The 13,447-nt window shown below is 48.8% G+C and overlaps 1 protein-coding gene across 1 annotated transcript in view; it reads left to right on the plus strand.

Moving 5' to 3' along the window:
- Positions 1-11,849, plus strand: part of SLC2A10 (solute carrier family 2 member 10) — a 19,750-nt gene extending 7,901 nt beyond the window's left edge. The window contains exons 2-5 of the mRNA XM_017541319.2: positions 1,600-2,877; positions 3,410-3,532; positions 5,904-6,039; positions 10,589-11,849. Of these exons, the coding sequence (XP_017396808.1) occupies positions 1,600-2,877; positions 3,410-3,532; positions 5,904-6,039; positions 10,589-10,667 (1,616 nt within the window). The 3' untranslated portion in view covers positions 10,668-11,849. The remainder of the gene's footprint in view (positions 1-1,599; positions 2,878-3,409; positions 3,533-5,903; positions 6,040-10,588) is intronic.
- The last annotated feature ends 1,598 nt before the right edge of the window (positions 11,850-13,447 follow it).

A 13,447-nucleotide genomic window follows, 5' to 3' on the forward strand; every position in this document is an offset into this window, starting at 1 on the left:
AAAATATAAAAATATGCTGGGTATAGTGACACATGCTTATAGTCCCAGCTACTCAGGAGGCTGAGGCAGGAGAATCCCTTGAACCCAGGAAGCGGAGTTTGCAGTGAGCCAAGATCACAACACTGTGCTCCAGTCTGGGCAACAGAGTAAGACTGTCTCAAAAGAAAGAATAGAAAATAAAATTAGTTCCTGCATCCCATTAGCCACATTTCCAGGACTCATTATCTGCACGTGGTTAGTGACTATCATATTGGATGGCACAGGTAGAGACATTTCTCTCATTGCAGAAAATGCTGTTGGTGCTGCTCTAAGAGAAAAGGAAAACGTAGAAAGTGTAACACTCAAATCAGTGGAGAAAAGAATAAAACAAAAACCCAGCTATAATTGACCCACCAGAAGCAGAAATGGAGGTAAAAAGAAATATCGTGATAGCACAGTAAATAGAAGATACAAAAGTAAATGGCAGAAGCAATTTCAATCGTATCAGTCATTGCAATAAATGTGAATAAGTTCGCCTCTTGTTTTATTTATTTATTTATTTTTGAGATGGAGTCTCACTCTGTTGCCCAGGCTAGAGTGCAATGGTGTGATCTCAGCTCGCTGCAACCTCCGCCTCCCAGATTCAATCGATTCTCCCACCTCAGCCTCTTTGGCAGCTGGGATTACAAGTGTCTGCCACCATGCCTAGCTAATTTTTGTATTTTTAGTAGAGATGGGTTTCGCCATGTTGGCCAGGCTGGTCTCGAACTCCTGACCACCCACCTTGGCCTCCCAAAGTGCTGAGATTACAGGCATGAGCCACCACACCCGGCCAAGATCACCTTTTAAAAGAAGAAACTCAGACTTTCCTAGGACTTTTGTTCTCACATCGCTCAGATCTCTACCCAAATTTTTGCTCTTTAGAAAGGCCCTAAAATGGTGCTACTCCATCAGTCTTAATTCTCTTTCCCTGCTTCATTTTTCATGATATCTTTACCACCTGAAACTATATAATTATCATCTTCCTATTTCTTCTAGGACGTTAGATCCTGGACAACATTACTGTATTACAGCCCTAAGAACGCTTCCTGGCATGTTATAGATGCCAGATAAATAAATTTGGATGGATGGATGGATGTGTGAATGAGTGAAATGGATGAAATACAGAGATGGGTGGATGAATGGATGGATTTGTAGATAGCTGGATCAATAAATTGATGGATGGTTGGGTGAATTAAGGGACAGATAAATGGACATAGAGATGGATAAATATTTGGATGGATGGAGTAGATGAATGGGTGGAGTATGCATAGTTGGTGGATGGGTGGTTGAATAAATGGAGTGGATGGAAGAATGGATGGAAGGCTGAATGGATGATTGAACAGATGGTGTAGATGGATGGATGGTTGAATAGATGGATGGATGGATCAAGGGACAGTTGAATGGGTGGTTGAACAGATGGAGTAGATGGATGGATAGAGGATGAATGGATGGATGGTTAAATTGATGGAGTGGATGGATGGACGGATGGAGGTATTGACAGATGGAGGGAAGGTTGAATGGATTGATAGTATGGCAAGGAGCCATTCTAACTCTGTCCCTGTCACTTTTGTTTTTTAGGCCGCCCCCCACCTGTCCTGACCTTGTGTGCCTCTGTGTCTTTGCTGGGTGGCCTGACCTTTGGTTATGAACTGGCAGTCATATCAGGTGCCCTGCTGCCACTGCAGCTTGACTTTGGGCTAAGCTGCTTGGAGCAGGAGCTCCTGGTCGGCAGCCTGCTCCTGGGGGCTCTCCTTGCCTCCCTGGTCGGGGGCTTCCTCATTGACTGCTATGGCAGGAAACAAGCCATCCTTGGGAGCAACTTGGTGCTGCTGGCAGGCAGCCTGAGCCTGGGCCTGGCTGGTTCCCTGGCCTGGCTGGTCCTGGGCCGCTCTGTGGTTGGCTTCGCCATCTCCCTCTCCTCCATGGCCTGCTGTATCTACGTGTCAGAGCTGGTGGGGCCACGGCAGCGGGGAGTGCTGGTGTCCCTCTATGAGGCAGGCATCACCGTGGGCATCCTGCTCTCCTATGCCCTCAACTATGCACTGGCTGGTGTCCCCTGGGGATGGAGGCACATGTTCGGCTGGGCCACTGCACCTGCTGTCCTGCAGTCCCTCAGCCTCCTTTTCCTCCCGGCTGATGCAGATGAGACTGCAGCACACAAGGACCTCATCCCACTCCAGGGAGGTGAGACCCCCAGGCTGGGCCTGGGAAGGCCACGGTACTCCTTTTTGGACCTCTTCGGGACAAGGGATAACATGCGAGGCCGGACCACAGTGGGCCTGGGGCTGGTGCTCTTCCAGCAACTAACAGGGCAGCCCAATGTGCTGTCCTATGCCTCCACCATCTTCCTGTCCGTTGGCTTCCATGGGGGATCTTCAGCCGTGCTGGCCTCCGTGGGGCTTGGTGCAGTGAAGGTGGCAGCTACCCTGATCGCCATGGGGCTGGTGGACCGCGCAGGCCGCAGGGCTCTGTTGCTAGCTGGCTGTGCCTTCATGGCCCTGTCGGTCAGCGGTATAGGCCTCGTCAGCTTTGCCGTGCCCATGGACTCAGGCCCAAGCTGCCTGGCTGTGCCCAATGCCACTGGGCAGACAAGCTTCCCTGGAGACCGTCATCTGCTGCAAGGCTCCTCTCTTCCTCCCATGCCAAAAACCAATGAAGACCAAAGGGAGCCAATCTTGTTCGCTGCTAAGAAAACCAAGCCCCATCCCAGATCTGGAGCAACCCCTCCTCAGCCGGCCCTGAGCTCTGCCTTCCCTGGGCCTCCTCTGCCCGCCCCAGGGCATGCACTGCTGTGCTGGACTGCACTGCTCTGCCTGATGGTCTTTGTCAGTGCCTTCTCCTTTGGGTTTGGGCCAGGTAAGTGGAGTTTTCTTGCAGGTGACTCTGCAGCCTTCTACCCCTCTTAGGGGGAAGTTGGGACATCTCACCCTGACTATCCGGCAGAGCGTTAGAGGGGCATGAGAGGTGGGTTGACCATGAAGTCTCAGGGCCTTCACTTACTTGCAGTTGCTCCTCCCAGGGCCAGTGCCTAATTTTATGTTTGTAAATTGTGTTCCTTAAGAGGTTCCCCAAGTCATTTAAGCTTCAAGTCCCTTAAAGCCTGGATCTTTCCCTGGAGAGCTCACAACTGGAAGGAAATTAATGAATAGGGTGAAAACCAATCATCCCAGTTCATCCAAGACTGTTCCCATCTCAGTATTGAAAGTCTCGTGTCCCAGAAAACCTCTTAGTCTTCAGCAAACCGAGACCCTACCGAGATTCTTACAGCGGTATGGGGGGAGTTTGGTCAAGAGCCCAACACTGCAAAATCCCATTGTTGCAAAGCTGTGTGTTTGACCTGATGGTCAAACCACCAAAGCCCAGGAGCCCTCCTGCTCTCCCACCCCAGTGACCTGGCTTGTCCTCAGCGAGATCTACCCTGTGGAGATACGAGGAAGAGCCTTTGCCTTCTGTAACAGCTTCAACTGGGCGGCCAACCTCTTGATCAGCCTGTCCTTCCTCGATCTCATTGGTGAGTGCTTCCCAGACAAGTCCATTTTTTTCTGTAGCCCAAGCTCCCTAATTGAAAGCAGACATTTTTGGACTTTCCTATGTGTTAGCTGCAGAACTATTATTCTGTGCAGAAACATTACCAAGTGTCCAAGGTGACATCCAGGACCCTCAAACGCGCTGTTAATCTCCCCCGGCCAGCTAATGGGTGATAGTCTACACTTGGTACTGGCGAGAGGTTGTCTGAGGTCGACTGGCAGGTTTAAGAGCAGAAATGTCTATTTGCTCCCAGTTGGTTTAAACTGGTTCATGCCACCTGCCAGCTGGAAGTTTTTCTCTTTTTAATTTTTAATTTCTTTTGAGATGGAGTCTTGCTCTGTCGCCCAGGCTGGAGGACAGTGGCGCAATCTCAGCTCACCGCAGCCTCCATCTTCTGGGTTCAAAAGATTCTCCTGCCTCAGTCTCCTGAATAGCCAGGACTACAGGTGCGCCACCATGCCCGGCTTATTTTTGTATTTCTCCTAAAGACAGGGTTTCACAGGTTGGCCATGCTGGTCTTGAACTCCTGACCTCAAAGGATCCACCTGCCTCCATCTCCCAAAGTGCTGGGATGACAGGCATGAGCCACTATGTCTGGTCTGGAAGTTTTTCTCAGATCAAGTTTATGTGATATCATCTCTTTCTCCCTAGCATTGAAACCCAGTCTGAGGGATGGGGTGGAAATTATGTGGGCCCAAGAACACCAGGGGATGGCTCTGAGATGCTGAGATGCTCATGGCTCCAGGCCCTGGTCTTCAGTGGGTATTGCTCACCTGGGCCACAGTACACAGGCTCCTTCACTGTGGACCCCAAGGCACAGTGTTTAGGGTTCAGTTATTTTCCTGTTCCCTATGGCCATTAGTTTCCTTCTCAAAGGTGCAGCCAACTTGGGAGGCGGGGGGCAATGCTGTGGGAAACACCAGTGGAAGAACTCCTCCCCCACATTATAACTGTCTTAGGGAATCCAAGCTTCTCCCTGCAGCCTCAGTCTTCAAGCATTTTCCTTTTCGTGGAGTAAATGAGTGAGAGAGGAGAAGAAAGGAGAGAAACAAGGAAGGGAGGAAGGAAGGGAGGGAGGGAGACAGGAAGGAAGGAAGGAATTTATTAGAATTGTGTCATGTATCATCCCTATTTCACAGATGGGAAAATACATCCTTCCCCATCCAGCCAGGGAATCAAAAGACTAGAACCAGCCTCCCTGACTTCTGGCCTGTTGCTCTCACTGCTGGCGATCGGTCCAGCTGGTCATGGGAGGCTGCCTAAAGGAGGTATGGACATGGCTGTCAGAGGTGAGGATGGCTTCCAAAACAGAATTTATCTTCCACCTTGACCAAGATCCTTCCACCATAGCCTCTGCTCTGACTTGGGCTGGATGACATCAGAGGACTCAGGATGATCCCCATCCTGGCTGCTGGCTCTGAGACCCACCGGAGGCTCCAGGAGGAGGCAGGGGTTAGGATGTTGAGCCACCCGCTGCCCCAAACCCCTACCAACCCCCTGCCGACTCCAGGACTGAACTGCGGCTTTTGTTCTCTGTCCCAAACCAGTCACAAGCCAAACTGGCTGAAACTCACTTTTCTGAGTGATGAATTCACTGAATGACCAATTCACGGAATTTCTGGTGTTCTCTTTTTTTTTTTTTTCAGGGTCTCTGTCACCTTGAGTGCAGTGGCATGATCTCAGCTCACTATAGCCTTGACCTCTGGGCTGAAATGATCCTCCCACCTCAGCCTCCCAAGTCGCTGGGGCTACAGACATATGCCTCCCTGCCCAGCTAATTTTTTTATTCTTTATTTTTAGTAGAGACAGGATTTGGCCATATTCCCCAGGCTGGTCTCGAGCTCCTGAGCTCAAGTGATCCTCCCACCTCAACCTCCCAAAGTGCTGAGGTTACAGGTGTGAGTCACTGCGCCATGCCCAATTCATGGAATTTCTAAGGATTTTTTTTGTTTGTTTTAACTGAGCTTTGCCAAGGTCATATCCGTGCAGCTGTTTGGCCACTCAGCTGGATCCACATTCCCTCAGGTCAGGCTTTCGGAGCCCAGGTGCAGTCTACCGAATAGTGCCCTAGATGTGGGTGAGGGCTCATTCCCGTAAACACAAGTTACCATCGTCTCTGTGCTTTGCTTGTGGACTTGCATCCTGGCTCATCCCCGCCTCTGGGACAATGAGTGAGATTTCTGCTTTAAGGTACTTCCCTGACAGCTTATTGATCACTCTGCAAATTGACCATTGGGAACATTTGCTTTGAGTGAACTGACTTTCCATGCCTGACCTGGAGTCCACCGGTTGGTCTAGGCTGCGGGGCCAGAGTGCTCGGTCCTGGGCCAACACTCCTGCCCTTCTGTTTCCAGGCACCATCGGCTTGTCCTGGACCTTTCTGCTCTACGGACTGACCGCTGTCCTCGGCCTGGGCTTCATCTATGTATTTGTTCCTGAAACAAAGGGCCAGTCGTTGGCAGAGATAGACCAGCAGTTCCAAAAGAGACGGTAGGGAGCTGACGGGGGCGTCTCGGGGAAGAACTGTGTCACACCCCAAGCACGCAGCTCCAGGATTTTGGGCTTTGTATTTTCTCTTTGCAAGCGAGCATCTGTCCTGTCTTCCCTATTGCCTGGGCACTGTGAGTTTTGTCCGGCCATACACAAGTTGTTTTCCTTGGGCTGTCTTGTGTTTCCCTACAGTGCCTTTTCATTTGACTTTAAGACACAGTTCACAGGGATTTAAAAATCAATGGATTAAGGCATCACAAGGGGCTAGAAGAGTAGAATCTTAAAACCATAAACTAGCTTAGTCACGGGACTTTGGAGAAGCAAAACATTATAACATGGCCTTCAAACACTGCATGCAAAACACTTGTGGGTTCACGCATTCATTCCATGGCTATTTATTAAGTCCTTACAATGTGCCAGACTGTGTTTAGAGCCTTAGAAAACATGCTGAGATTAAGGAAGACAAAGTTCTTATCCTCAAGGAGCTTCCATTTGATGGGGCAGAGAAGCCAACAAATGCATAAACAAGAGCATTTTCATTGGTGACGGGTAATTAGGAGAAAATAAAACAGAGCAAAATATGTTGAGAGGGCCAGGTGGACACAGGGGAGCAAAGAAGAAAGGGGTTGTGGCTGAAGTGGAGAGGGCGGTCAGGGAGGAAAGTCCTCTCCGAGGAGTGGAATTTAAGTTAGTGAGAGGGAGGCCGCCATGTAACGATGAAGACAGAAGGAACAGTGAGTGCGAAGGCCTTGAGGTGGGGGTGTATCTGGCATGTACAAGGAACAGCAGGGAAGCCAGCGTGCCTGGAACAGAGGGAAGGAGGGAGGGAAGTGTGTGGAGGGTCAGATGGGCCAGACGGGAAGGCGCTAGATCACATCAGGTCTTAAGGTCACTGAGGGAAGTTCAGAATCTTAGCATCATGAGACCTTAGGCTTTCAAATAAGAGTGGAACGGGAGCTTCGGAAGGGACTTCAACATGCTACAATCCTAAGCATCCTTGGCAAATGTTCCCAGTTACCTCTTGTAAGCAGGTCACAGTCACCAGCTCCTGACTGCCCATTCTGATTCCGGGAAGTCATAAAAAGTTTTTAAAAAATCATTCTAACATTGACTAGCTAACCCTGAACCAGCTGCTAAGCCCCATCCCTATCTGGCTCCTGGTGTGGGAGCCTGTAGCCTGGTCCTCCCCACCCCAGAATGCTCTCTCCTACTTCGTTGAGTGACACCTTCTGCAGTTTTGGCAGGCCCCTCAGCATCCTAGCTGCATTAGTTGCGAAATCGATTTGGCTGCTTGAAGTTGTCCAAATGTCTGTTGGTGTCCAGGGTTGGGTGGCAGCGGTGTGCCATAAGGTCATGCAGGGTCCCAGGCTCCTTCCATCTTGTTGCTCTGCCAATCTTCCATCTCACCTTTCCTGCATGGCACAAAGAGGTACACCCCCACATACCTGCCAGAGAATGGGGGAGGGGAAGGGGTGGGCATAGTCCTCACGGTCACTTCTACCAACGTGCTTTTGTATATGACATGGCTACACCTATGTGCAGGGGAGGCTAAGAAATGTGGTCTTCAACCTGGACAGCCATGTGCCCAGCTAAAAATCAAGGGTTCTGTTACTAGACAGCTGTCTGGAATCTCTGCCATACTGGTTTTCTTGGGAGAAGATTCCAAATCCATCTTCTGGTACAAAAAGCAAAGGAGGCAGAAAGGCACGTGAGAGCCAGCTTTGGGATAAGGGAGGATGTGATTGCAGCTGGGGGTGTCAGCTGGGTCTGGGGTCACATGAGGGAGCTGGGGCCAGCCCTTGGGGACTGGAGACTGGGTCTGCTATGACTCTGGAAAAGACAGGAAGTTAGGGGTTTTGGTGGAGTCTGGAGGCAGGTCTGTGTTTTATCATCTCTGTCCCTAGAGTTCAGGGGGCTCTTGATATCAGAGGCCACACAGAGAGAAACTTGACTTTGGGAACACAGGGACCAGGGCATGTCCAGGGAGTCTGACAGCAGGAACATTCGGCATCAACTATTTTCACTCCTGTGTCCTCCATGCAAGAGTCATGGTCTCAGGGGAAAGTCTGATTGGCCAAGCCCGATTTATGTGCCCACCTCCTAACCCCTGACTTAGCCAGGATAGGGCAGAGCTCCTTGACTGACAGTCCAGTCAAGCCACATGCCACAGAGTCGACTAGTTCCCCCAAATTGGAGGCACATGCGGTAGAGCAGACACCCACTACTGTGGGCAGACTGCTGCCTCCCTCTGCCTCAGGTGCGCTTGTTGGAAAAGGAGACCTACAACTTACAGACCCAGCTCTTCTACCTGCTGTAGGAGCATTAGTAACACAAGGGGCTCAGATCGCCTTACAATCAATCAGTGGCAATCAGTTGCCGAAATGTTGTTTATTTTGCTTTCTTATCAGGTTAGTTCTGTTCAAAAGAGACCTTTACCAATCCCTTGGGGGATATAATAACAAAAATACACCTTCAGAAATTTCTGTTTCATCCCAATTTCTCAGGAATCAATTCATTCAACTTCCAGCAAATATTTTCAAATGCCAGGCACTGTCGTAGGCTCTGGGGACAGACTCAGGAACAAGAGAGACTTTATCTCTGGACTTAGAAGGAAGTTACATTTTAATGTACAGGAGAGAGATAGACTACAAAACTCAAAATGTACAAATAAGATAATTCAGAATTTTTTATATCATGAAGAAAATAAGACAGGTTAACCTACCAGGGAGTGAATGGCAGATTTGGGAGATGGATACGGTTTCGTTAGCTAAGGTGCAAATAGCTATGGGTGCATTTGTGTTACGAGTGTATCGGGAATTTTCAACAAGCACAATGATACTTTTGTGTATTGGTTCCACTCACTACCCTGTCCCAGGGCTTAGAACAGTGCCTGGCACTGCCGTCTTTAATCATACCTCTGGCTGAATGAATGATACTGACGGAAACCTGCTCTGAGCTGAGACTGGAATTATGAGAAAAAACCAATGGTTTCAAGAGCAGGAAGAAATGTTCAAGCAGAAGAAACAGTTTCAAGAGCTGGAAGAAATGTTCTAGGTGGCCAGACATGATGGCTCATCCCGTAATCCCAGTACTTTGGGAGGCTGAGGTGGGCAGATCATGAGGTCAGGAGATCAAGGCCATTCCGATCAACATGGTGAAACCCCATCTCTACAAAAAATACAAAAATTAGCTGGGCATGGTGGTACACACCTGTAATCCCAGCTACTCCAGAGGCTGAGGCAGGAGAATCACTTGAACCTAGGAGGCGGGGGTTGCAGTGAGCCGAGGTTGCATCATTGCACTCCAGCCTGGCAACAGAGCAAGACTCTGTCTCAAAAAAAGAAAAAAGAAATGTTTTAGGTGGAGGGAACAGCAAGAGCAAAGGCCCTGAGGTGGAAACAAGTTAGGGATTTTGAAGGGAGAGACATAGGAGGCCCATGTGTCCAGGGTGTGATAAGCCAAGGGACTGGAAGGGTTGGTGTCGGGGAGGCCAGCCCTGGGGAGGAGATGGGATGTTAGGCTGAGCATGATGACAGTCTCCTTCTGAGCAGGTGTATCAGACCATTCTCGCATTGCTATGAAGAAATACTGGGTAATTTATAAAGAAACGAAGTTTAATTGGCTCACAGTTCTGTACTCTGTACAGGAAGAATGATGCTGGTGTCTGCTCAGTTTCTGGGGAAGCCTCACAACACGAACATTCATGGCAGAAGGTGAACGTCAGCCAACGCATCTTACATGGCGGGAGCAGGGAGTGGTGCTACACACTTTCAAATGACCAGATTTCACGAGAACTCACTCACCATCTCGAGGACAGAACTAAAAAGGACGGTGGTAAACCGTTCTTGAGAAACTGCTGCCATGATCCAATCACCTCCCGTCAGTCCCTACCTCCAACACTGGGAATTACAACTGAACATGAGATTTTGGTGGGGACACAGATCCAAATCATATCAGTGAGGAGGGACAGATTTTTGTGTTTAGAAAGGTCACTATGGGGCAGGCACGGTGGCTCACACCTGTAATCCCAGAACTATGGGAGGCCAAGACAGGTGGATCACAAGGTCAGGAGTTCGAGACCAGCCTGGCCAACATGGTGAAATCCCATCTCTACTAAAATATACAAAAAAATTAGCCAGGCACATTGGTATGCACCTGTAGTCCCAGGTACTTGGGAGGCTGAGACAGGAGAATTGCCTGAACCTGAGAGGCGTTGCAGTGAGCGGAGATCGCACCACTGTACTTCAGCATGGGCAATGGGGCAAGGCTCCATCTCAAAAAAAAAAAAAAAAGGAAGAAAAAAGAAAGGTCACTATGGATGTAATGGTGAGAAGGGGCTATAGGAGGCCAGGGAAGATCCAGGGAGACCAGGAAGGAGCTGCTGGGGTGTCCAGGTGAGAGAAGGTAGACATCTGTACTAATAGAAGCAGGAAGGATCATGGTAGGAGTGAAGATGAGATTGGGGAGTGGAAACCCCAGTGGAAGGCCCACTCCGCAGGGAAGGCCCCAGGCCCTGCCACGCCCTGATCCCACACATTCTGTTTGACAGGTTTGCCCTGAGCTTTGGCCACAGGCAGAACTCCACTGGCATCCAGTACAGCCGCATCGAGGTCTCTGCGGCCTCCTGAGGAATCCTTCTTCCTGGAAATTCTGGAACCATGGCTTTGGCGACCATCTCCAGCGTCCTGCTTCCTAGCCCCCAGAGCACAAGTTCCACCTTGTCATTTGGGAGTGCCCCGTACCCCAAAGGAGGTCTTTTTTTTTGCTGGGGCAAAAAGGATTAAAGTCTGAGAATGCCCAACTTTTCATTTTGAGTCTCAGGCCCTGAGGGTTTCTGAAGATCTAGCTTTGTGCCTCAGTTTCCCCATTGACTTGCACATATCTGCAGTATTTATAATAAGAATATTTTATGGAGTCTTTGTTGCACCATGGACTTTCTCAAAGAATCTCAAGGGTACCAATCCTGGCGGGAAGTCTCTCCTGATATCACCTCTAAATCCAAATGAGGCTATCATCTTCTCTAATCTCTTTTTTCAACTGGCTGGGACATTTTGGGGTGGGGGAAGTCTCTTTTTTGACTCTTCATTTTTTCTTGAGACAGAGTCTCACTGTGTTGCCCAGGCTGGAGTACACTGGCAGGATCTTGGCTCACTGCAATCTCTGCCTCCTGGGTTCAAGCAGTTCTTGTGCCTCAGCCTCCCAAGCAGCTAGGACTACAGGCGCATGCCACCATGCCTGGCTAACTTTTTGTATTTTTAGTAGAAATGGGGTTTTGCCGTGTTGGCCAGGCTAGTCTCAAAATCCTGGCCTCAAGTGATTCACCTGCCTCAGCCTCCCAAAGTGCTGGGATTACAGGCCTTTTGACTCTTTTATCTGAGTTTTATTCAGCTACTCTAATTCTCTTACCCAGAATATTTATCCTTTGCCAGCAACTCTGTCTGGTTGATGGGAGGCCTCAGCTCTAGTCCTTGGTCAGCTGGTGTCATTGCTGTATGAATGACCACGGGCCTCAGTTCGCCCTCATGTACAATGGGAATTTTGGACCAGGTCGTTCTTAAGATTTATTTCCACTCCAGTGAACTGGAATTCTGAATGCTGGTCTAGGAGCTGGTCTCCAGGATGGTGCAGCATGGCTTTGCGGAAAGGAGACTGGTTTGGAGGCCAACAAACCTGCTTGACAATATTGCCTTTGCCGCTCAGCAGACCTTGAACTTGGCAAAATAATAACTCCCTCAACCCTAAGTTTCCTCATCTGCAGAATGGGGACAATTATGTCCCAGGGGTATATTTAGACCCTATTTCCCTTCAGGGAATATTTTTACTCATCCTCCATTACCCAGATCCCTCCTTTGGACCCTGTAAAGGGTCAGGGTGAATCAGATGGGGGACTGAGCAAGTAGCTAAGACCAGAGATCACTTAAGGAAGGGATTGTCAAGAAGCTCCCAGATGCTGGGGAGAATGAAGAGCTAACACAGATGCTGGATGATTTGTCATCCATCCCTGCACATGTGGGTGCTGGCTGAGCCTCCAAGGACCCTGGCCCCTTGAGTTCTCCTATCTTCTCTGTTCTAGATGCTTCTCCCTTGTATCCAGTGGTGTGCTGGCGCTGGCTTTGCTGGCTTGTGAAAGCTGATTGCTACATTTTCAGGATTTTTGCAAGCTGGTAAACAGACATTATTTTAAAAATTAAATGACTTAAGTTTATAATTAAATTATAACAAAAATAATTATACTCAAAATTCATTACCTAATTTTACTACATTTTACTATCATCTGTGCCCTTGAGGCTATTTATATATAGTAACTCTGTGAGACCTAGGGGAGATACTGTACATCTCTCCCTGATTCTCCCCTCAATGACATCACGTTAGTCTTTGGTTGAAAAAGAAATACCTTCTAGCTCATTTAAGCCACTGCTATTTTATGTGTCTGTTGCTTGCAGCCAAACAGCCTGACCAAAACAGAGGGCCACTACCAAAATTACAGACGTGTCCATTATCTCTGCCCTATTCTCCATCCTTCTACCTTAGGACTATCCCCTTACCTGGACTGCTGGGGAGATACCAACCCCACATTACACCTTGGTGAGCTTCTCTGTCTCCTGAATCACCAACCTCACTTTCCATTGGACCATTCCAAGTCCCTTGTTAATTTCCTCCATGATACTTATTTTGCCTTCTAATTATGTTGAGTGTCTGTGTACTAGGATTCAAATTAAAATTCTTCCGCCTCTCCTTTCTATCCTTTTTCTCCATCCAATCCTCCTTTCCAAAAATAGTTTGATTGGGAATGAGGATTTGAACCAGGAATTTTCTATTTATTTGCCCCAACAAATTCAACCTCTACCTCCTCTTCGTCAGCAGGTTGACCTGTTTGGGCTCCATCAGTGGGCTGCTCCATGCTCAGCTTCTGGTTGGGTTAGGAGTTCTGACGTTTGGTAGTAGGCAGGGAGAAGAATGAGTAGGAATATTTCTCCCGCAGATCCGTCCCTAGCTTACAGCTCTTTTCACCTTTCTCTCCAGGTTCACGTAATTCCTACCTGCTTTGTCCCAGCAAGTCTGATGGTGGTAACACTCTCTCAATTACTCATCCTGGGGCACTGCACCGTGCCTTGTGATTTCCCTATATCCTGCCTTCAACTTTGAAAATAGATCCTTTATTAAACTTTGAGTTATCCAATTTGAGCATGCTCAGGGATATGATTAAGATTGCTCCAGTTTTTTTTGGAGGGGGGGTCAGAGTCTTGCTCTGTCATCCAGGCTGGAGTGCAGTGGCGCAATCTTGGCTCACTGCAAACTTTGCCTCCCAGGTTCAAGCAGTTCTCATGCTTCAACCTGCCAAATAGCTGGGACTGCAGGCACACGCTACCACACCAGCTAATTTTTGTGTTAGTAGAGATGGGGTTTC

Source organism: Cebus imitator, unplaced genomic scaffold, assembly GCF_001604975.1.
Source record: "Cebus imitator isolate Cc_AM_T3 unplaced genomic scaffold, Cebus_imitator-1.0 Scaffold132, whole genome shotgun sequence".
Taxonomy (NCBI): Eukaryota; Metazoa; Chordata; class Mammalia; order Primates; family Cebidae; genus Cebus; species Cebus imitator.